This window comes from Coturnix japonica, chromosome Z (assembly GCF_001577835.2).
Source record: "Coturnix japonica isolate 7356 chromosome Z, Coturnix japonica 2.1, whole genome shotgun sequence".
Taxonomy (NCBI): Eukaryota; Metazoa; Chordata; class Aves; order Galliformes; family Phasianidae; genus Coturnix; species Coturnix japonica.
In genome coordinates, this window is record NC_029547.1 from 19,650,166 (window position 1) to 19,676,234 (window position 26,069).

A 26,069-nucleotide genomic window follows, 5' to 3' on the forward strand; every position below is an offset into this window, starting at 1 on the left:
AAAAAGAAAAAGAAAAAGAAAAAGAAAAAGAAAGACTCAGCTTTGAATCTAGATCTGTGTGAACAAGCAAAACACATCTGAAATGCATCAGGAATCTATATATATATTACAAAGTAGAAATTCACTTTAAAAATTCCAGCCTGCATTACACATAGTTCTGCATTTGAAGAAACAACATCTCCTCATATCATGGTGATAAAAAGATATATCTTACTTCATATTTACTGATTCTTATTCCTTATAAGATTATTTGGAAGGTAGGAAGTGAGAACTGCAAGGGACCCATTATGTCACTGAGACCAGTCTCCTGCTGTCACAAACTTTCTGGTTATATAATGGTTTTCATAACTGATCAACAACATTGAAATACATAGGTCAGCAATGGCATTTTACTTCCCAAATCTTGTGAGAGCAAGGCCATCAAAAATAGCTGATTGGTAACAACGATTAAAAAAAAAAAAAGACTTAAGAAATCACCTTACAATCAGTTCAGCTGTTTGGTAAAGTCAGAGAAATTTTTCTCATTAAGAGGAAAGTAAAGCAGAAGCATTCCGTAATGTGAAAGACTGGTTGTAATGAAAAGGAGTCAAAATGCAGCCCATCCTTGAAAATGAGGACAAGCCCTTCTTTCACCTGATTGCTTTGCCTGCCTTATTCCAGCACTTCACTGGGATATGTCTGTGCTTGATGTAACAAATGCTGCACCCCTAGCACTTCTTTTATGAAAAAAAATTAGATGATCCAGAGAAAATTTAGCATATGCTCCACTCTGCTTGAGAAATAAACACAGAAATAGCCTTCCAGAACCAGTACAAACATGCACAAACTAAAAACAAAAACCAAATGGCTCTGAGTAAAACCTACTTTACCCTCATCTTTTCTAAGGAATTTCACTGTAGTTAGTGGGAGTCCTAAAAATGAAATAATAATGGAAGAGGAGGCAGTTAATAATGAGACAGTAGGATAAGTTCTGAAGATTGTGACAGCACAAATCTGCAAGTATTAGAACATGATTTTAAGAAAAATGTGATATTTTCTGTACAGTATTTGTAGATAAATAAACCTCAATCCTCAGAAAGTATTTTTAAAAGAGTGCAATCCATGAAAAAAAAAAGTCAAGATTTCTTTTGAAAACACATTGCAGAAACTAAAATCTTTTTTCACTTAGTTGCGAAGAGTCTCAGTATGACCATTCCTCTCATATCTGTCAGTTTTCTCCTGAAGCATAATTTACCTCTAATGCTGGGGTTGACAGCAGAACATGGGTTGACTGAACAACATCTGCAGCATGTATGTTATTGTGATATGCTACATCTGCATGGTAGTGGTCTTCTAAGGTCATCAAGTAAGTTATTAAAGTATCCACTGGAATTTTAAATGTTTTTAACAGATCTCGTTCCTAGAAAGGGAAAAGAGAACTAATTCAGATTACGAGCACCAGTGAAATTTCTGAGATAAGCACAAGACAGCAAGGCTGGTCCTACTTGCCTGAAAAACAGTGTGCATGATGACTGTCAAAGGTCTGTTTCCGGAGAGCTCTGCTACTCTGAAAACCTGAAGGCCCCATTTGTTCACATCTTCTAGTTCCTAGAACAGAATCGAGCAACAGGCAATGCTGAAATCTTAACATCTTAACACTGATTCCAGCATTTTTCAGTTGAAACAGTCACAAACAGCAGACTTGTGAAAATGCAGAGCTAGCTGTCCAGTAGAGCCACTGCAAATATCATATGCTGAACTCTACAAGAGGCAAAGTTATTGCTAGTGACCTTGAAATATTTGTATTTGCAGCCACCACCTTTCCTGATCTTAACCTGCTAGGCAGGAAGAATTGCTACTTATAAGTGGAATGCTACAGAAGGAGAAATGGTACAGTATCTTGAAAAAAACTGACAATCTTTCCATCTCACTGCCCAGAAGTTTTAAGGAGGAGATGAATTGCTGCCATCTCCCCACATTTCAGCAACAGACTGATGGTTCATATGAAGTGGGAGATTCCTGGGAACATACAGAAAGGCGTATTTCCAAAAGCAAACATATTAAGTTGAATGAATAATCACTTTAGACTAGTTTTACACTATTGCCAAATAGCTACTGATGCAAAATCACAGGAAGTGTCTCTAGAAATAGATGTGAATGCAATGATAGAGAAAATGACAGGACCTGCAATGATAGCTCTAATGCTACGTACAGTTGTGCATTTTTGTAAAACTTACGGCTGCTACACATTTGCATCCCTATGCCTGTATACAAGTTCACTCCTCACTCTGCCTGTATACACGTTCACTCTTCACTCCTCGGGTATTGTTTAGCAATATGCAGCATTATTACTGCATCCACAACGGCTAATTTACATCCCACCTCCAGGCAGCTAACATTCCTCCTGAAATCCTGTTCATGTGGAAACCAACCCTTAAGGCCTGATTCTGATTTCACTTGTTACTTTTCCACTTCACTGGATTTATATTTAAGTGACATCAGCCTTTATTGCTACAGCTTGAAAGTACGGTTATAAGCAGAGGATGGAATAAGTTCTCTATTTTTATTTCAGTGGTTTAAATTCAAATATTTAAATAGATAATTTTTCTCTAAATAAAAATATTTATTCTCTACCTTGGCAAGAACATCTTCTTGGTCTGTTTTAACTCCAAACCTGGGAATACTGGAATTGGTTAAACTGGAGCTGTGCATCAGTTTTTTGACTCCGCTGATCTGAGACATTGGTCTCTTCTTTTTCTCTTTCTCTTTCTGTGTTGGAGAAGGGATTTCAACTTCATGTTGTTTATCTTCAAAAGAATAAACAAACAAACAAATATTTTGAAATTAATATTCTTAACCACTTTACTGTTGAGTTTCATGTTATAGATATTATAATTCTTAACAGAACTTATACTTGCCACTGAAGATTTTGCAACAGATACTTCACACTAAGAGCAGTAGAAACAAGAAACAAGATAAAGATAGATCTGACTATCAGTAAAGCAGAACTCTGCATAACAAACTGCATTATTATTTCTGAACTGGTTTCAAATATGACATTTGATGGTCTTATTTCCACTTCCCCAGCACCCCTAGCACTACGGATAGGGTTAGTTGTTTAATTTGAAATGGTTTATTACAGGTGAGCTGTATATTTGACTATATTTTCATTTGCCAAGAAAATTTAAGATTCCTTCTTTTCTGGGGGGGGGGGGGGGGGGGGGGGGGGGGGGGGGGGGGGGGGAAACAAACCATATTTTATAATTTTTCTAAAACATCTCAAGACTCTAAAGACCTGACACTTGTGCGATGGCTCTGTTTGCGCTAATACCTTGTTCAATACAGAAAGACTTCTGCTGGTAGAGCCATATCAACAAATGTTTTGCATGGGAAAGCAGCTCATGTCAGCAGCACAGCTCTTTTCCATTACAATTTATAGCACCTATAAATACAGTAATACTGACAAAAGGGCAATTCTGCTAGAGAATAACTAACATTTCTTACTCAGTTTTTGCTTTCACAGCAGTATCAGTGGCATAATTTCATATCATGTGTGTGTGCCAGCAGAACATGTGTGCCAGCAGAACTTTCTTCTACTCTTTCAAGGATTAATGGCAGAGCAAAGTAGGCCATTGCCAGATGATCACTGCAGAAACGCTATGGGGATGTGGAGCACTGCAGACATTGTGGTCCCGGATAAAACCTGTATTAGGGCAACAGAGGGCCCTTCTGCCAAAACTGTTACAATTTTGCACAAACTCTTGTTCATTTTATTCATGCTGTGTTTCAGTGTGGTGCTTCAATATTTCCTCTAAGTCATCTTTTGTCTGATAAAATGTATTTTCACCCCTAAGAACTACCTTACAGAAAAACCAGGAATATCAAAGACATATACCTAACATGAAACTCCAGAAAGAAAACTCTGATTTACAAACAACTTCAAAGAAACAAAAATAACAAATAAAAAGTCAGGGCTGTTAAAAAATATATGTCTGTTTTATTCTTCTTGCAATGGTCTTCTACAATAAAGGCACTGAAACCAGATGAGAGTAGCTGATCCATTCTTAATTTTAGCAAGTTACTGTGTTTGCTACTTCTTCTTCTCTTTTTTTTCCACCTTTTTATTTCTTTTTTTAACTACCCTTTACCAGCCTTCATTTACTGGACTCCTCATATTCCAAGCAAATCAGAGCAAAAGGAGAGACTGCAGAAATGTCGCCAAGTTTTAGCCTGTGGCACCAAGTTCCCTGGTTGCCCCCACCACACTTGGCTCTCCGCACGTGGATAATCAGGAAAAATGGAGGAGGATAGGCACTGGAGCTCTTGACTGGTGCAAACTGACAACAGATAAGGAACAGCGACTCGTGTTCATGCTTTGATGTTTATGGTTTTGGTCATATCCACAAAGCTTAGACCCATCAAAGGGAGATTCATAAGCTGAGCTGTCAGAATAATTCAAGTGAAAGGAAGGGTCTGTCTGAACAACTTTAAATTTGCTAAGGAAATCCAGAGGATTGCCTGTGTTTTTGCTAACAGTGAGATAAATTATATCAAGCCCATCTGAATATCCATAAAAGTCAACTTGCCATTTTGACCCTGGTTATATTATACTCATTGACAGTTTCTCATATACATTCTCTTTACAGGAAAACACATTAGTTACATTAAAAGATACAAAGCTTGGATATTATCAGTCTCAAGATAGGAGCTTTAATTCTTCAAAAAAGAATGTATTTGTTATCATTAAAATAATTTTGTACATGTCATATAGTTCTATTTGCAGTCCACCCATTCTGAAGATCAGTGAAAACCTGTTTCCTCATTACACCTTCCCAAACTGCCAGTGTGAGTCTGTAGATGTTCAAGAGTTAAGTCATTGTATTAATAGGTAACTTAATATACTATCTGAATTATATATGGAGATAATGCTTTCCCTCTTTTCATTGTTGCTCAGAATCTATGCATTTAGGCTGTTCATTTTGAGAATACTAGATTTAATCATCTTATTTAAGCATAAGATTTAGTGGAGTTATTTTCTCCATTGTATCCTTCTTGCATCTACATTTTTAAGTATGTTTTTTCATTTATATGCAGCTGCAAAACAATACCCACGGCTCAGTAATTTGAAAGTGATGGCCTCTCCAGCACTCTTCCTGCTCCAGATTGAGGTATCCTGTCAGGCTGACAAATACATTTCCTTATCCTGTCAAAATGAGCCTTAAGTTTTCAAGTAAAGACATGCAGATACTGGAAACTCAGTCTTTTCAGTTAGCCTAAGTAGGTCATCTTCCCAGGCAACAATACACTGTCATTTTCAGGACTCCTGAAGCCGTGCAACAGCGATTCACTACAATACAGGCTCATCACTTTCTTCATGTAAGAAATCCTGCTGTGCTGCATGAAGTACAGTGCTCAGGCATGCTATTACAATCATGGATAAACTGAACCAGCACATTAAGCGATCCATTCAGATTATGGTAACAAGCAGCATCAAGTGGACTTGAACAAAAAACCCAATTCTTTTGACAAAAAAAAAAAAAACCCACAAAAAAAAAAACAAAAAAAAAAACCCACAAAAACCCCACAAAAAACTCTCCCAATTATGGCAGAAATAAAACAAAATTTCATGAGTTATCAGCACTTCTTAAAGCATTTGTTATCCTAATTCAGATATATCTAGCTGTGTCTCCCCTTAATGAACCAGTTTGAACAGATATATTTACTTCATTTCTTGTTTGAAATCAGCTGGCACCAAGTCTTATTCATTTTCACTATTTTTATCAAGATATACACACTGCCTTCTCCACAACTATAGAGGAGAAACCACGGCCTCTGTACTACTACATGGGGCTTTTTCAATGTTCACATCCCACAGAGTAAGCTCTTTAGCTGCACAAACTCTCCTGGCAGCTGTCTGCTCAGATGCTGACTTAGTCATATTCATCAGCTTTCTCACGTGTAGGCAGGGAATACCAAAGTATCAGAACAGTGAGATTTAATGAGGTTACTTGTGATTGTCTGCTTTCTGTACACTAAAACTGCTTGGCTCTAACTTCCCTTCTGGCCATAAGGGAAACAGAATGGAAGAACTATTTTTAATATGTTACATACTTAACTCATCATATATTCATTGTTTAATTTGGTAGCAATCACTGTAACATTACATGACAATATGTACATGAATATTTATCTGTCACTACACACACAGGGAAACCACACACACAAAATAAATGAGCTGTGACAGAATGGATCCACCATACCCTGTTCAAATATTGGCCAATGAAATGCTGATTGTACACTTTCTGAAGACAGAAAGCAATAAGGAAAGCTACTCAATTTTAAAAGCCTAAAAAACAAAACACAACAAAAAATGCAAAAGCTCCCACCATTGTCTTACCTAAAAATGTGTTTGATATATATTCTGAGACCTGGTTGCCTGATCTGCTCATTTCAGACAGGTGAGTTAGCTCCCGGTTGAGCATTCTTTTAAACTGGAAAGGAATAACAACAACAAAAAAGTCCAAGTTAGTGATCAGGACACATTTCAGACAGGATGAGAAAATGCAGTCTACTTGTAATAGGGCAAAGGACAAACAGTCAGAACACACGTTGAATTACAGTTAACAGTGAGAGGAAAAATGACATATAATACTGTTCTTGGTTGGACAGCATAATTATTTACCCCCAGAAATAAATGAACAGTGATTCAATTATTTAGGCACAGGGTCTTACTCCCAAGTGGAAGCAATAAGGCATATGCATAAAAGTACAAACACTGCTTTTTCAGGTTTTTCCATTTTAAACTTGAAGATAAATTCAAACATGCTTATATAAGACCCTTATCTATATGGGTATCTTATCTTACCAGTTAATTAACCTAATGCACATTTTTGGTGATACATTTAACAACCATTCAAACTGCTTGCCTCATAATTGACCTACACAATACATTTGACGGCACTCCTTAAATATATCAAACTTACTGAGTTCCTACACACCAGTACAAACAGAACAAAGTTTATCTTATTAAAATTATTCTAGTCAGCTCAATGACTTGCACTGTTTGATGTCTCAGAAAATTGTCAGTGCTCATATGATACAGAAAACAACCATCTGTGAAAACTTGTTTTCCCTGTGAGACAGCAAATCCCACAGGTAATCTATTTTATGCAAGAAGATATTAGCATTCCTAGAAACTTATAGCTAGTTGCAGCATTATAACTGAATCTTTCTTGATTCCTTCATGAATACAGGATTAAAAGACATCCTCGCAGAATCCCAGAAAGACTGTTGGCAGGGACCCCTCGGGTCCATCTGGCAGCTGAAGCAGGATCAGGGTGCCTCAGCCCACGTCCAGGCAGTTTCTGATGAAGACTCCACAACCTCTGTACAACCTGTGCCAGAGCTCCGACACCTGCCTTGATATTACCAATAAATAGAACTCAGCAATACCCATAATCTAGTAAAAAAATTCCTTTCAATGTAAATCATCATCTGTCATAATGGAGCTTAGTCTACCATTTTGCCATCTTCTCTTTTTTGTTATTAGTTTCCTGTCTTTTCTTAACAAAGCCAAGCAATTTATGCTATTTTCAGACTCATCTTCCACTTTGTTCACCCAGTCATGATTATTTATTACAATAAGCAATCTCTATCCTTAGTATACAACCCTGTAGAAATTCTTTTTATGTAGAAAATTGGTAAATTCTTCTTCTATATATTAAGTAAAGCACTAGACTAAACATTACCCATTTCCTTTCCATTTCATCCCACTGGAATCAAAGTCCTTGCTTCAAAGGGGCTTTGCACAGTGAAAGATGTTATTTTCTTCACAATGTCTTTGGAAGTCACCAATTACTGTATTGCTCACAGTGCACCGTACCAAAATTACCTCTAATGTAACACTCTAACCATTAGCCACTGCGTTTTCCTGCCACCTTGACACACCATCAGCCCAGGAATTTCCTCCCACGAAGACTCCTACAACAAAGGCTACTTCTGTCACATACCAAAGGGGCAATTTTTATCTTAGACATACCTGTGAGCCAGAAAGTACTCAACAGATTTATGAAAAGCTGAACCATACTGCAAATGTTTTGTAACGCATTCTGCACAAAACGAGCACTGTCCTCTACAGTGACATTTCGTGCTTGTGACCAATGTTATAAATATTTTAAAATGAGTCAATCATTGCCAAAAAATAACTCAACAGTGCTAGAAGTCCTGAAAATACATTTAAAAGCCCTTCTTTAAACTGTTAACATGCATTTATGACAGTTTCTTTCACACACCCCAGGTGAGAAATTATTTACAATGACAATCTCAGAGACTTACTTGTCTCCAGACTACACTCAGAACCTGAAACTTTACATGAAATGTAATGGGTAGGAATAATGAAATTTTAGTGCTGCTAATATCTAAGGATCCCTCTCCACAGGTCTGTGTCTGTCCAACTCTTTCCTGATAAACCCCCATAGGTAATGCCCAACTTTAATGTTCCATTTTTGATGATTGGACTGGATGATCTGATGGCTGGACTGGATGATCTTCTAGGTCTTTTCCAACCTTGATATTTCTGTGACTCTGTGATTTTTGCAGCTGCAGAGCAACACAACTGGATTGCCTGCTGCACTTTAAAAAAAGATCATCTAGCCACTGCTCTTAAGTATAGCTTGGAAGTCATGTATTAAAAAAATTCCCATGTTTGAAAGAACTTAATCTTTGTTCTATGTTCTGCACTATTCTTCTTCCACAGCTACCTCATATATATATATAAAATATAAATTATATATATATATATATAAAAGGTGATTCATTTTTTTTCTCCCTCTGATTTGTAGATTTAACTGGGGGCAGGGAGGGAGAAAGATATCTTTCTTACTAACACTGGAGGGTAGTTCCACTTACAGAAACTGGATGTAGCACCTGGTGATACTACTAACAGCATTGCCCTTTCTCAAGCAATGCTCACGCTCAGCGCTAAACTCTCTGAATAATGACTGGCAGCTAGTAGTTTTCCAGTATGTTCAGAGTAATAAACACTGGAAGTCCTTTTTGCCCTCAGATAGAACTTAATGTTTGGTCTATTTCTGCATTACACAGAATAACATTGTATAAACCCAGAAGTTAGTGTATCCTGTGTCTTTTTGTTTTCCAGTGCTGAAACTAATTTTGGCTTTTGAGCATTCAGATTTATTTTGAAATAAAATATTTATTGCATGGTTGCCCACAGTGACAGAATATGAGTCTGGATGCGGCACGGTAGTCTCATCTGATTCTGCATTTCTGTCTGATGCAGAGGCTTGACTTCCCTCCTCCAATCACTCCACCAGTCACTCTTATATAAGCCTATGTAAAGTCCTAAACTGTTGCTTGTACAAAGAGCATCAGCTTTCCACACATTTGTGCATCCCTGCACTATTATATGAGAATAGAACTCTGCCTAATTCTCACATGGCTCCTGCAAGATCACACTGCAGATCAGAGGAGTTTATTTTATCTGTGAGTCAACAAATCTTCAATCATCCAGGAAACATCTCTTGTAAGTGCCTGGAACTTGGCTAGACTGCCTATACTCTCATCATTTGTCATCTCAGAAGTAACATTTAGCATTTTTTTCAAAACAAGTCAAACCAAACATGAAGAAATTCTTGTTATTAATAGTAAATGTAAAAGACATTTTAACCAAGAATTTTTTAAAATTGAATAGCTCATATTCCTAGTTGAAGAGAATCAGTCACAGTGGATCCAACCTGCTGTTACAAATTTACATTTACACCATGTAGCTTAATCATTGTCAGCTCAGTGTAGGCAGAAAGTAGAGGTTTTTGTTATGCATATACTGCATTCTTCTTCAGAAAGGTTCTCTCATTTTACATGCTAGGCACTGTAAGATTAGAAAAACGACATTTCTGTACCCCTCTGGAATACCACTGCCCTTAACTATCACCTAGGAAATTCCCTCTGGAAATGAACGGGCTATGAAATGCCCATTACGTCAATTATGCTGTTCTTCACTGCTGAATATTGATATCACAACAGCAGAGTTTAGTAAAAAAAAAAAAAAATAAAATAAAATAAAATAAATCTGAAAATACTGAGAAAGAGAGCTGTAATACATAAGAATAAATATGTTGATAAGAATAAGTTCCTACATAGCAGTCATCTTAAAAGAACACAATACAGACTGAGGAATGAGCTGGGTAGTTAAGGTTCGTCTGGGATCATGCTCTGGGTGTACATGTCTCTGTATAAATATAATACGGCCAACTGAAGGTATAAAATATGACACTGTGGAGGAAAAGATATGATTTTTGACAATGTCAGAAAAGTTATGTAAAAAAATTTGGATAGTAATTGTATATCTAAGTGGTGACCAGACTGATGTAATTCTGGGAAGACAGCATCTGTAAGCCAGAGGAAACTTCACGTTCAACTCCAAAGACACAGAGGAGATCTACCTACAAAATCAGTTCAAGGCTATGAAGAAGTTTAGTCTGCACACTTAAAATAAATGTGGGGTTTACTGAGTACATCTTTTATATAATGTCCTTGTATCAGTAACAGAAAGCTTCAGTAAATGAGTAGTCTGCAGTTAACTTGTGTAGGGAGAAGAAGCATGTAGAGCTGCTTTAGGTGTACATACCCTATGAGGACCTCTCTCACTCAGGCTACCTGCTCCTAAAAACACCTGCTTTTTAAAAAGGTATTCGTAACTCAAAATAAAACAAACTGGACTATTTATACATACTACATATATTAACTATATACACTAAACTATTATACATAAGTGAATTTATGCCAGCTTTATAGATTCGTCAGGTTTGTATTTTTAATGTTTATTGAAGCAAAACTACCTTTGATTTTTAACGAGACTCTTAGGAAGTAAACAGCATTCTCAATAAATAAGGATTTTGGTTGAAAGTCTATTTGTTTAATTACAGTCATCAAGGTTACAAACAGGTTGCTTTTTTTATAAGCTACAGTCAGGTATCTGTCTCTAAGCCTGGCACTGTGATAGTGTGCTCACTGTTTCAAGCAAAGATACTTAAAAGAATACAATAAAAAGTATAGCTTGAAGCACAGACAAATATATATATATATATATATGGTAAGGAATGCAAATGTATGTCATGACCTAACGCACCTCAGTTTTCCTTGTCATTTCAAAAATATCCTAAATTATTGAATTTTCATTGCCAGTAAGTTTAGACCTTCCTCTACATCTTCACATTTCTCCTAAGGTTTGCATGCTGTGAACTTAAGAAGCACTATGCTATCATTGTATTCAAGTACTACTTAGCTCCTTTATTGAATTCATTATCTATACACAGTATAGGACACTGTACAACAGAGGACATATTTTCCCATGTGTAATCAGCTGCAGCTATCATTCTTTCTGCTCAACTTTAGTTAAAGATAACTGTAACCACTTTAAAGACTAAATAACAGTGATTATTTATTTTTTTACTATACATATATATATTTTAAGTTAGGTGATTTTATTTTTGTTATTGAACAAGAAGGAACACCACAGTAGCTGATTGGAAATCCAGAAAATACTTCCAAGTAAATTACAAAAAATACTTTTCAATTAGCTGAATGAAAAATAATTGCTTTTTTTTTAAAAAAAAAATAAATGAGAAAGGAATCCTCCACCCAGTTAGCGCATAATAGAATCCAATGTCTACACAGATGACTGAACAAAATCCTTCAGAATACACCGTAACAATTCTGCAATAGCAGAGAATGGGCACAATGACCTGATCGGACACAATGACCTAATGAGGGTTTTACACTTCTACTTTTAAAACAAATCCATTATAAGAGCAGGTATTAATACAAAAAGCACAAGAGATTCAATCAGTATGATGCTGGTAATATTTAGTGATTAAATTAAATATGTACACTACTTAATTCAGTAAAAATGAGATTTTTCTTTAAACGAGATTATCTAGAAAAATTACTACACCGTCAGTCAAAGGATGATGTTTCATTAACCATATAGAAATATCACTGCTTGTTTTTAAGCACAAATAAAGAAGCAGAGATAAAACAATGCCCAAGCCTAGCTTTGTATTAAGTGAATTTCATTGACTGGCACACTGATTTAATTCTTTGGTGCAGAACTCTCCCATAAAAGAGATAAAAGCTGATTTAACTCTATTTTTTAGCACAACAGCAGCTTCAAGCTAGTTCAAAGCTGCTCTACATAATAATGTAGATCAATATTAGAAGAACACAATTTTCAGTCTCCCCATGTTTTAATCAATAAACTGTCACACACGCATGGGCTCACTGAAAATGCTGCTGGAACATACTGTTGATAATTTCACATTTCTTCAGCTGTTAAAATCAGTATGAGTCATGCATTCATCCATTATCTTCAGACTCCTTAATCACACTGTATTCTATTGTATACTGCCTCAGTTTTGAGTGTTTGAGGTTTTTTGTTTTTGTTTTTTAATCCTTTAACATCTATAAACACAGTTTTGTAGCAACCTTTCATAGAGGAACACAAACTCTTCTGAATTTCTATGGTACTATGCATTGTCTAATTATTCACTACTGCAACGTTTTGTTTTTTTTACAAGTCCCAGCACATAAAAAAGGCTGCATGCAGTGCTGAACAAAAGCATGCTTTTCTGATTTTTGACTTCATATGCTTATTACCCACAGCCCTATTATTGGCAAATACTCATGATATCCAGTAATCATGCAATCACGCACCACAAATCACGGTTCTTAAAAGGTAAAACAAAATCCTACCTTTATGTATCCCCAAGAAACTGAGAGTAAATAGTTTGCCTCAGGCATTTTTGATTTTTTTCTTCTATACTACCAAATCTAAGCTGTTCAGTTCTTTGCTATCTGATACCGCAAAAGACTTTCAAGAAGAAAGACGCCTTCTCTCTTAATTCTTTTTGCTGATCTTCAGGTTCTCTGCAAATGTGTGCACAGGATGCACTCTGAAATGAAATCCAACTGTGTAGTCTTCTGGCTGTAAAAATGCCATTTGTAAAATTCCAAGCACTCACAGGCAATGTTGAAGAGACATATTGAATGAGTTGAAGAAATATCAGAAGAGCTAGGGTTATGCATATTTCCTGAACACCAGGACTTAATGAATAATGTATGTCAAGATGCTCAGCTGCTAGAAAGACTTGTTCTATCAACAGCTACCAAATAAGGACCTGGAGGGGAAGCCACAAAGAGTGCCACTAATCCCTCCCATAGAGCCTAACTAGCAGCCAATAGTGTGTCACCCTAAAAGATATAAATGCAAGGGGCTGGTGACATGAAGTAGGATAATTTCTGATTGGCTGGCACCAGAGATTCTCCTGGGGATGGGGTAGTTTTTTTTGTTTTTTTTTTTAAACAGCAAATGCCATTTAATAATGGCTTCCCCGCCTGCAGCATTCACACTTCATTCAAAAATAATTAGTTTGAGTTCTTGTACCCTTGACAGCATTTGCCAGTTCATTTCAATGGACTTGTCATCCAAGCAGTTAAAATGAGTATTCTGTACGCTTGCAAGCCTTTCCTAGCCTTCTTAATTTTTCATATGGAAGGGAAATAAATAATTTGAATTTTCTTAATGAAGGGAAAAAAAAACCACAACACAGAGTTTCCAGGATTCTTGAGCAATCTTTATGTACCATAACATTGAAAAGGGGGGTTGTTTTTATGAAATCTAAATTAGAAAATGATCTGATCAGCCCATTGAAAGTCATCTTTCCTAGCTTTTTTTTTTTTTTTTTTTTTTTTTGGGGGGGGGGGGGTTTTGCACAATTTTAACAGGAAAAAAGTAGCTATTCTTGAGATAAGGCTGGTCATGTGTCTTACAATTCCCAGAAAATGCTAAGTTTCCATGGAGAATTCAAAAGAAATATATTTGTCCTCTCATATTCTCACTGCGTTTTCTCAACTTTTGCTCATTCTGCCTTGGCAGATTAATATAATCAATTAAAGCTATAAACTACCACCATCACCACCACCACCACCACCTGCCGCCTTCCAAAAACAAAACAACAACAAAAAAAAAAAAACGGGGGGGGGGGATTAACTGAAAATGGTGCATGTCAGTGAGCTGACTCAGAGTATTAAATAAAATATCCCACCATCTGCCATTCAGAGACTATAAACTTAAATGGAGGAATACATTATTTTGCACAATTCTGTGCAAGGCGTATGCATTAGTGCAGCAAATTTCTGAGACTGTGATGTATCAGAAAATGGGAGAGCATCCTGGCATGACAATGAAGAAATGTTTAAGGACAGGCTGAATGAGGTTCAGCATCCAGCCTGAGACACAGCGCTGATTCACTGGGAAATGCTGACTGACAACAGTCATAAGGGACCTTTAGGCTGAAGTGGTTTCCAGACCTATGGATGATGCTACCCAGCAATGTCAGCAACACTCATTGCTTCAGAAGGAAGCAATTGATTTCCTGCAGAAATCAATATGGCAAAATATAGGATTAACAAATCTCTTCCTTATGGCAGAGAAATGCATAACAGTGTAACAATTGGCTACAGTCAAAGGACCATTCAGCATGTATGTGTTTTCATAAGAAAAGGTAATATGAAACGCATACAAAAAGCACAGTTGAACCTGTCCTGAATCTCTTAGTGTGGATGAATAAAAAGTAATTAATTTCTGAAACCAGATGGATTATTTGAGACTCAGAGATTAAAGCAGCCTAAGAAGCATATCTGAAAAATATTTCTCCTGCTTTCACCCCAGCTTTGTAACATTAAATATAAAGCTTTCCTACACCTGCATTACATTGACTTCCATTCACCCACAAGAGAGCACTGCTCTTACCCAGTAATAATGAGGGCTGAAAATAGTTTTGTTGATTTCTTTAATTAAATAGACTGCAACACTGCCTTTCACCTCATCTCAAAAATCACAGCACTGATGATTACAAGAGATGTCTCTGAACACAGTTTAAAAGGTACAAAGAGCTGCTCCAAAATTTATAAGCAAGTAGGGACTATGGAAGAAAGGCAACAGGGAGTAAAAGTTAACATTGGAAAACCAAGCTCATGTCATTTGTCTCACACTTTTACATTAACAGCCAGTTCCTAACTAAATATCATTAAGCACTGACCTCAAAAGAAATAAAAGCTTCAGATGAGGAATATACAAAATACCTGCTGTGAAAATTACATAGAGAAGAAAAACATAAGTTAGGTGGAAATTCAGCAATATGATATACCCATGAAGGCACAACAGGGAGAAGGAATAATGTGGAGCAGTGGAACTTCTCACTAGTTTCAATCAGAAAATATAGAAGTGTGAAAAGTGTAATTTGAAAAGACATTAACATTTTAAATAATTAAGAAAACAAAAGCATTCTCTACAAGCAATGATGCATGAGGGCTGCTCTGAAAGTAATTCCTCCTATTCTACGACGTTGGTCCATCATGTCAGATGCAGATGGTGCTGCTATGGCTATAGAGGATAAACCAATGTCCCATTCCACACTGCTGCCATGTAACAGATGGCAGCAGAGGGGCAGTCAGACAAAATGGTGTCTGAGACAGAAGTGCACGTGGAGCAAACATGTCACTTAACTCCTCCATGTGGAATTAATAGCAACCGTTGACATTCACTGATGCTTGCTGAATGTTTATGGGGTCCAAACAGTGGATGTCAGCACAGTGAGCCAGTGGGTGGTACATTTCTGTAGTGGTGACAATGACATGAAAGATGAGACATGTTATGGACAGCCACTCACAACTGTCACATCACAAATTGAAGGTGTCTCAATCAGTTCACCCATGCAAATTGGTGGATTACAACTAGGGAACAGCGTATGGAACTGAATGTCAGCTTCAGTGCATTGGGAACAATAACAGCAATATTAGAATATTGTAAACTTTGTGCCAGATGGGCTTCATAAATGATCACACAGGAACAGGAAGAACATTGTAGGCAAGTTTATCAGGTCCTATTGAACCAACATGAGAATGAAGATGACAGTTTCCTGAACTGTGTCATTAATGGTGGCAAGACATGGTGACACCATTATGAGCTGGAGTCAAAACAACAGTCCACATAGTGACAACATGTGAATTCCTCACTACAGAAAAGTTCAAGATACAGCCTTCAGTGGATAAGCTCATGTGCACTTATTTTTAGGACAGGAAATGTGCAATCTTTCTGGATTTCATGGAACTCAGACAAACCCTCAAGACTGATAACTACATCACAATGTTAACTGAGTTGAAAGCTCAAACTTCCAGAGTCAGGCCAGGGAAGACAACAACCTTTCTTTTGCAACATGATAAAACCAAGGCCCTTATCTGTCTGAATACCATGGGGCATACTTCCAATCCTGACTAACTTGTCCCACTACAACCATCAAAAAGTCTGAATTTGGCATCTTCTGACTTACAACTGTTTGGGCCAAGGAAAAATGGATTACACAGGCAATACTTTCCTAACAATAACACTGTCATCTGCTCTATCAAGTAGTGTTGTTATGCTCTTTGTATCTGTTATGCATTCCATAGAAATAAATAGGAGGCATTACTATCAGAGCAACCCAAGTATGTCTAGAAAGAATCAGAACCCTGAGAGGCAGAAAGGTGACTAAGTCTCTGAAAACCCTTAGGAAATGATGGCCATTATTTAATCAACAAGCCTGGCTAACTTTCTCCACAAGAGTCATAAAAGAGGTGACAGAGATCCCAGGAGCTGTGATGTTCAGCTTTAGTGAATTTTAGAATACTGCAAAATGTTAATTTTGTGCCAATTAAAACTTGTAAGCAGAATGGCAGGGTAACATCAGACAACTCTGTAAAATTTAAGTCCTGGGTAAAACAAAGGGAAATCTGAAACACACATATTTTATGCATTTGCTTTGTAAGGAACTATGAAAAAGGAATATAACTATTGCCAGTAAGTACTGTTTTAGGCCTTTAAAAGTGTTATATTCTTGAAATGTTGCAAGGCATTTTACTTTATACAGTATTCTGCAACAGCAACCTTTGTGTTGAGAAAGGGCACAATAAATGAATTAAGAACCACCTCTGATGGATTTCTAACAACCATCCATAAGATGCCTTCATTTAATTGAACAGTTGTGATGAAAAAGAAGTGTTTGGTGAGTTACCATAAATGTTCATGTTACAGTTTAAGCAGTAATCTTTACCTCTGTATGAAGTTTGAAGTTCTATAGTTCTAAGCATTCATACTACTTAAACTGCTTCCCATAAATCCCTATGCCACTGATGTAATTTGACAAATAAATAAATATCCATTTTTCTTCCAAAAGAACATGAACATTTTCATTATGTTCTGTTTGTTTCCTCCCCTCCCCCCCACCCTCCTACCCCTAGTCATCTTGAGTTTCCACAAATACAGAAGAATTTCACCTATACTTGTGAGGAATTCCATCCTTTTATTCATCTGTCATATTAATGGCCATGATTTGTCACAAGGACCTAGAGGTGTGTGTGAACCACTCAAGGTATACAGACTGGACCAAAAGATCCTGTGGAATACAAGGCTGCCAAGGAATGATTACGTTTCCCTGAGATCTGGTACAGGGCTTCTGACATACAGAAATACATAAATGAGAAGAAAGAAATAATTATATCTTCAGAAGCCTGGCAAAAAGCCTGATCCTCCAAAATAAAGTAACCACATTCCTTCCTTTCTCTTGGTTGTACATAAAGATTCCTGATGGTGCAGTCAACTACAAAAGTAAGAAGGCAATGCTTTAAGTTTGAGGAGAAGAACAGAAAGAAAGCACTACTATTCCTCTGTCCCAAGGGAATTTTACAGTCTTGGCCTTCCTACTTGCCCTTCCTACTGCAGGGCAGTAACCAGCAATATGGGAGCTCTCATATAAACGTTCTCAGCTTTGAAGACTGAGAACAGTACTTTTTGATTCAAACACAGTGCACCAGATCATCTGTAAAGCTGCATCAGGAGTCTCCAAACAGATGTCTAGGCATCATTCCTGAATGCAGGTACTCTGGATGAAGCACATACGGGACAAAAAGAAAAACTAAGAGGAAGACAGCTAAACACACCCCAGATTTTAGCTTTTGAGGTTTCAAGTTCATAAAACAGGAACAGACTGCCTGAACATTTCTCATGAACAAAATGAGAATCCCACCTGAAAAATAATAAAAAGCATTTTGTAGCATGCAGTAGATAATAGAAACAATTACCCATGTTAAATCTAAGTCTTACTGATCACAAAACCAAGACTTTTTCCACAGGATTAGCCAGCTTCATCTGACATTCAAGCCCACACGAGCCCTTGCAGAAAACATTCCCCACAAACTGGAAGTCCACTTACCGGTAGGAAACCACTGCAGCAAAAGTGGTCATTTCATCCCACAAGCAAGGGTGTATGGATGGACTGAAATAGGCCAAAACCTGAACTAGTTTGGAACTGGAAGTAGCAGAGCAGAAAGGGAGAAGGAGACTACACCAAATCAACCAGCTCCACCAGTCTTCTCTGAGTTCCACCTAAGACTCCCTTACTGGAAGGAATGACTCTATAATTTAATTTAACAGGGGAAAAAAAAAAAAACAACCCAAAACAAACAAACAAAAAAAAAAACCACAAAAAACACAAAAAAACAAAAAAACCAAACAAACAAACGGAGGAATTTGTAGTTTGAGGAGATATTCTGGCTGTAGCAATCAGCTGCCACATACCAAGAGAAGCAGGGGTGGAGAAGAAGTTGGGTTTCATACTGCTATCAAGAGATGAACTCCACCAGTGGCTAACAACTAGTGGCTGTAGCTGGAACAAAACTCTCACTATTCTGAAGGAGCCCCAGTTTTGAGGACCAGAACTGTAGCATCATTATGCAGCTTTTCACTAGCATAATTTTCTCAGAAGCCTTCTGTCTGTCACAGTTACACTCACTAAACACAATGGAGAATTCTAAGCCATACTGTTTCATGGATCATTTTATTTGGGAAATGATATATCATTCTCATGCATCAAATATGATTATTTTGTGTTGCTGAAAAGACGGGCGACAATGTTTGCGTGAACTGTTTAAGTGGGAATACATAGTAAAACCCAGCAGCTGAGTTGTTTAATAAAGAGTTGAGCTCCTTTATTCGTTTAAATATAAAAAATAATTTTTAACAATCAGCTTTCCTTCCAGTATAATACGTAACACAGTGTTTGTATTTACTGCCCTCTAGTGATGTTAGTAGCACTAGCTATGGATATTTAGGAACACATTAGACTTTATCAGATAAGAAATTTCACAATGCAGTCCACCAATTTCCAACCATGATGACCCAGGATCTTTGTATGTATTCTCTACAATTAAATTATTTTCAATAGACACTCCAAAATAATTGCACAAACAAGAAAAATTACATCCTATTTCAACCAATACTTTGAGGGCCAATGTCAGTCTTCAGGACATGATATTCACCTAAAGCTTTCTTCCAGGAATTGCTCTACATAATGATAGCAAGCAGAAAGTCTATAACATATTAAAAAAACAAAACAAAACAAAAAAACGAAACAAAACAAAACAAAACAAAACACCAACAAGAACAGCAACAAAAATTCACCAGTAAATAGAGTTTAATTTCAACTAATATGTTCCAGTTTACAATATTCCTTGATATACTTTCCTTTCCTTTCAAATACAGCAGCATGAAAATAATGCAACTTAGACAAAAGCTTTTGTTAAAAGCTAATTTAGATCACAGAAAAGTGGATCGGGGCTTGATTACAGCTGCAGTTATGACTGCACAGTCGCTGGCAGATGCAGTGACAAATAGCTCAGGTAGTTATCTCTCTATCCCACTCTGCAACTGACTGAACTAAATGCGTAACCACAAGGAAGTATTTTTGTCCACAAAATTACTACTGCGAACAGCATCTGATGTGAATAGAGAGCCTTTGAAGTTCTGCTGTTAAAAAACAATGCTAAAATAAAAAACGTTTACTTGCATGTACATATCACATCACAACCAGAGTAGAACTACATGCTTTTATGTATCCAAATTTATTTTTATAAGCATAAAATACTCCTGCATCATAACAGGCAAAGCAGTAAACCAACAGGAAGTTAGCTACACGTCAGCTCTGAATATGCTTCAAAAAATAACCCAGGTTACAGCAAAATTTTTTTAAAAGATCTTAAATTGCTGCAGTGTTAATTGAAATAGTTAATCCATGTAATCTGCATATTTCTTATTACACGTCAGCATGTTTTGCACAAAGGTTCTCGCTATAGTTAAGAAAGATGCTGGCAAACACACAAAAAATCAGCTTGAAATGGACATGAGCTTGGGGGCCCTGGAGTAGTCTACGTGTTTATTTTTTTTTTTACTATTATTATTATTATTTATGTCTTCACCTGCTATGTAAAAATGCATATTATTTAAGGCATTTTAATGATGTTTGTCTCTATCTCCATGACAACCAATTTTGCAGTGAACAATCTCAAATAAACCTTAAAAAACAAAAAAACAAAAAATCAAAGAACAAACAAACAAACAAAAAAACAGTATATAGTCACAGCTACAGTACCAAACAGTTTCACACTCTATACATGAGGCACTCTCTGGCCCTCTGATCACACCAGGATAGAAAAGCATGAACACTACTCAAGCAAAGGTTAACATCCTGGACTTCTTGTCCACCTCCTCTTAAACACTGCCTTGAGGAAGTTATGCTACTACATTTTTGGGCATTTCATCTCAGTTCTTTTAATTGCATGCATCCACCCACCCATGTCTTTGGAACAACGATGGACAAACAACCACAGCACTGCTATCAGCCTCACCCCTTTTTGTCTGCAGCTAGGGAAGAATCCTGCCTCCCCCACCCGCTCTTCACAAAATGCAGGGACAGAACCCGGTAGAAATCAGCCTTGGATAAAGCTTCATGAGTTGGCTGATAATGTAATTTCATAGAACTGCAGAATCCTTAGAGTTGGAGGGGGCCTCTGAAAGCCATCTAGTCCAACCCCCTGCAGAGAAGTCTGACACTACATATAGACCAAGTTGCTCAGGGCCTTGTGCAGCCTCACCTTCACAAACATGGGCGCTTCACTGAGTTGCTGCTTCTTTGTCATGCTTTCAATCACATTATTTTCCAAACATATCAGTATGCACTGCCCCATTCCCAAAGTGCAGCCCCAGACAAGGATGCTTTTTCAGGTTGACAAGTAGATAAAAATGGCACATTTTGCTGCAAGTGGAGTCCCAGGGCTTGTACTATGCTACAGTCACTTTACAAACCACTGTCACAAAAAGCAAAGCAAAAAAGCCCCAAAAACCTGTTGTGAGACTGGTGTGACCTTGTATATGTGCCTCCTTTGAATGGTTACGCTTACTTCAGTGCAGCTGGGCAGAGAATGTCTGTCCAAAGACACACCAAAAACAAAGAGCCAAAACACCAGAGACATAGACATAAGGCTGCAAAGACATAAGGCTTCAGTAACATCCCTAAAGCTACATGGTAATGCTGCTGGAGGAATACTACTGTTAACAAGGGTTACTGTACTATGGAGATGTGCATGTGCATGATGGCAGCCTCAGCTAACTGTCCTTCCTGCAACACGCTAGTTCCTAGAACTTGTGACATGTTGTCCAAACCACAGTAGGGGTAGGAACCTACTATTACAGCTTACTACTGCATATGTTAGATTTACAAACTGCATCTGTGTAACTCAGCAGAAGGACAGCTGTGTTAAGCGATAGTAACAGTTTCCTTCCAGTATAGTTAAAAGCCTTTCCTAAAACAACTCATGCTAAATCCATGAAGGCATTCACACTGAAGAAATTATAAGCTCAGTTTTTCTAGTACCAAATCACTCTGAAACCAAGCATTTTGTTATTTAAATGTTGTAAGAAGAGAAACATTTATTTATTTATTTATTTATTTATTTATCCCAATGCATATTTTTAGGAAATTCTAACAGTTCTTTTTCTGAATGGAAAGGATTTGGCTTTAAACATTATCAGATAAAGTTTTTTCTCCTCTTCCTAGCTCACATCTAGTTAATGTTCACCTAATTAGCAATCTCATCTAACAAACATACTTAGTGAAAAAGGAAAGCAAAAGCTTGCCATCAGTAACAATTAATTAAGAACACAGTACATATTTGTTGAGCATGCCATGGACTTCATGCAAATATCTGATTTTGCAGTTTTCCTTTTTGTCCTTTCTTGTGTTTTTCTTTTTTTTTTTTTTTTTCTTTCTCATCTTGTCAATTCTTGCTAAAAAATAGTTCTGCAATAAAATGAATATAAAATACAAAGTTATCTGAATAACTTAAACATATTATACACACCTTACACATTCAGGGTGCGTGTGTCTGTGTATGTATGTATATCTGTGTGTATGTACATGTATGTGTGTGCACGTGAGTACATCTATCCACAGATATCCACTGTGGCATAGCTACAAGAGAAGCTTGTGGACAGTGTTGTGCATGTTTGAAGGCAGGTATGCCTAACAAATCTACAACAATCACTCCTAATTCACCATGCTGTGATGGTACGCTTGTTCAAAGACTGGTACAACTATACTAGCAAAAAATGGGCTTCAGATGTATAGAGAAACTGGCTTGCTGTGTAGAAACAAAATTCAGTCTTGATGATATGCCTGCATTCATCTTCCTGCCGTAATGTGACATTCTTACTTTAATGAAGTGTTCCTACTGTAGACCTGGCCAAGCACACGTTTTAACAGTTCATCAGAAACCTAGTTGAATGTTAGCCATTTCATACTAAAACAAATGAGGCTTTTAAGAACTTCTTAAAGCTGCAGTCATTCTTAACACACATGCTATTCTTGTGAAAAAGCAAAAATTAAAACATTAAGACTTTTTTTTTCCTAGTTTTACACAAATACCAGACATCAACAAAAATTATTTTCTATCCTTAGGATTACTACTGCTTAGCTTATAAAATCTGACAGAAGGTAGAAGCCATCCTAGGAAACAAAAAATCAATGATGCTGCAGATAAAAGCAGAGAACTCTGGACTGAAGTAACACTACTAACACTGACCCAGGCTCAATATGGCTCTGGTAGATACACACCTTAGCAAGCTCCTATAAATCACGCACCACAAATATGAACATTCTGAAAGAGACTACAAGTTGTTTCATGCAGTTTCGTTGGTTCACGTACCAGTTCTCATTAAAGCACGGCTTATGTACTGCTAACAAAAGTGCATTTGATGGTGTCATTGTTCTTTCAAGGAAAACAAAACAAAACAAAACAAAACAAACAAACAAAAAAAAAACACCACAAAGGCAACAGAAAGGGTTATTAGCCAACAAATAACCATTCTATTGCGTCTTCTATATATTTCTTTTGTTTCATTAAGTTCTTAGACTATAAGCTGTAAACAGATTTAGATTCAAAAAAAATGAAGATCCGTCTGCCTGGAACAGCACAGATAACAGTCTCACCCACAATCTTGCAGTATGCATACAAGAAAAATGACTGCATCAGGAGGTGTATTGGATACCCGTTTCTTCCACAAATCTACACTTGCACCATCAATTTATCCCCTGAACATTTGTTTCCTGCTACCAGACACCACAGAACGCTGATAGCACAGAAGAGTAGCTCAGGCTCACTCCAGAGCTCCCTAGCTAATGTACCTTACAGACCAGAGCAATCTGTCTGTCAGTTCACCAGCTCATAGCCCACAGGCTACGAACAAGTGCTGTCCCATGACCAATTTTTGTGCTTATTTCAGTCAAGGAAGCTACAGGGAACCATTATTATTATTATTATTATTATTACTATTATTATTATTATTAACATATTATATAATATATATTATAATATAATATTATTATAATATGATATATATTATATATTATATTATTATGTATTATAATTATATTATATGATAATGATAATGATAATAATAATAATAATAATAAATGCCCACACCTTCTGCCCTTCAGTACAGTCTAATCAAAGTACGGCTCCTGTTTAGGGGATTTAGTACAAGCTTTCTCATCTGAGAGAATTTCAATGTTTGTTATGAAATAGATTAAGGGAAAAAAAAAAACAAACCAAAAAACAAAAAAAAAACCCACCAAAATTACTTTAAGGAGTCAAGTAATGTATAGGGAGATAAATAAATATGTTGCTCCAAAACTAAAGCCTCCTGCTTATTCCCACTGAAACTGTAACAGGTACAAAGAGAACAATAACACGCTTGTAAAAATCTTCATGGCTGTCTGGAACATGGCTTGTTTTTCACATCACTGTTGTCACTGCTGAAACACACCACCTGCTGCCTCTCTGTGCTCACATCCACTGTTTGGTCTAAATGTTCAGCAAGCATCAGTGAATGTAATCAGGTGCCACATGTAGCACAGTGAGGCAGTGGGTGGTGCATTTCAGTTGTGGCAACATTGGCTGACCTCTGCCAATACAGATGGCACGCTTGAAAATCAAAGACTCACACAATGGTTTGGGTTGGAGGGGACCTTTAAGTTCCAACCCCCTGCTATAGGCAGGGATACCTCCCTCTATAACAGGTTACTCAAAGCCCCATCCATCCCAGCCTTGAACAAATCCAGGGAGCAGACATCCACAACTTCACTGGGCAACCTGTTCCAGTCTCTTACCACCATCACAATAAATAATTTCTTCCTAATATCTAGTCTAAATCTACCCTTTTTAGCCATCTCCCCTGGTCCTGTCACTACACGTCCTTATAAAAAGTCCCTCCCCGGCTTTCCTGTAGTTGCATCTCTAATCTTCTGCAGCTGAGAATTTGCTCTATCAAATAGTATTATTATGTTTTTTGTAACTATTGTAGTTCCCATGGAAATAAATAGGAGGCATTACTTTCAGAGCAACCTAAGTCTATAAATAGAAATCATGATTTTCTCCACCCTCATCAATATACTCAATCCACAGTAATGTTACAGTAGGTGGCTCCTGAGCAGTCCTGGTTCAACAGAGTACCAATAAATCAGTATTTACAAGGAAACAATTTTATAGCTAAATCAATATTTCCTTTGAAAATGCTCAAATGCAGCTATTATCTGGCAATTTCCAGTATGCACTATGAGGCTATACTGTAATACTCTTCTGTAAACACTGCTTTTATTCATGGCTTAAACATATAAATATATTTTAGCAGGTATCATACTGTTAATTACTTAATTTGCTTTTCCTTTTAAAATTTAGGTCACTTGTGAACTCCTTTGTCATTCCTGGTGACAAGGAAAACTAATACACTTTAAACAAATCTGGCATCCTCTTCATTCTTTATTTGAATTTTTATATTTTAATAAGAATATGCTGTGAAAATGTGGCTTTTTAAATATAGTGTTTGGTGAAGCTGGAAAAACCCTGAGTAGTGCATGAAACACCAAGGATAACTAATCTGTATGTCTAGAAAACAGCTCACACTCACGCACTCATGTATTTTTGCAGTAAAAAGCACAGAAATGGCAAAAAAAGTCTCCTAGTTCCTATGAAACAAATGATATTATTTTCCAGTTGTTCAGAGCTCCAGCTCAACAGTTGATTCTACAGGCTCTTTGAGAAAGAGATAAAAATGCGTAACAAAACTGACTATTGGCAGAACCCAAAACCTCACAGAGCTGTTCTGGAGAAGCTCACCAGCTCCAGCAGACATTGGATCCAATTCTAGCTGAATCCAAATAAGTAGTTCAGATGACACAGGGCTTGGAAGGCAACATTCTGGTTCCACCTTCCAGCCCCCCATGCACCAAATTAGAGAGCAAACTCAGGAAAGTTCCTCTCTATACAACAACGTAGCCAACTACATAACTGGTTTCCTATCTGATGAAAATTATATAAAATTGAGTTAGGATTCAGCATTTAATAACTTTAGTTGATAAAAAAAAAAATATTTTTAAACTCACTTCAGAGTTAATACTTCTATTAATTACTGCTTAGCTCCATATAATACCTGTAAAAAAAGTGTTCCTAGCTTTAAAAAACAAAAAATGTTTCTGTTTTTTTATGATTGTTTTCTCAGCACACATTAGGTAATGCTTACTCCCGGTATTGTACAGTCCACCGTAAGCATAACACATGCTTCTGCTGACTAGAAACAAATATTTGCCTTG

The 26,069-nt window shown here is 36.9% G+C and overlaps 1 protein-coding gene across 6 annotated transcripts in view; it reads right to left on the minus strand.

Moving 5' to 3' along the window:
* The window catches only part of PDE4D (phosphodiesterase 4D), a 559,900-nt gene that overhangs the window by 10,250 nt on the left and 523,581 nt on the right, over window positions 1-26,069 (minus strand). For 5 of the 6 annotated variants that reach the window (XM_015848747.2, XM_032441436.1, XM_015848750.2 and 2 more), the window contains 4 exons: window positions 6,377-6,470; window positions 2,614-2,786; window positions 1,489-1,587; window positions 1,235-1,399 (listed from right to left, as the gene is read on the minus strand). In XM_015848747.2, the coding sequence (XP_015704233.1) occupies window positions 1,235-1,399; window positions 1,489-1,587; window positions 2,614-2,786; window positions 6,377-6,470 (531 nt within the window). Of the gene's footprint in view, window positions 1-1,234; window positions 1,400-1,488; window positions 1,588-2,613; window positions 2,787-6,376; window positions 6,471-12,747; window positions 13,442-26,069 lie in introns of those variants that run through there. The other variant, XM_015848752.2, reaches the window with a different exon arrangement.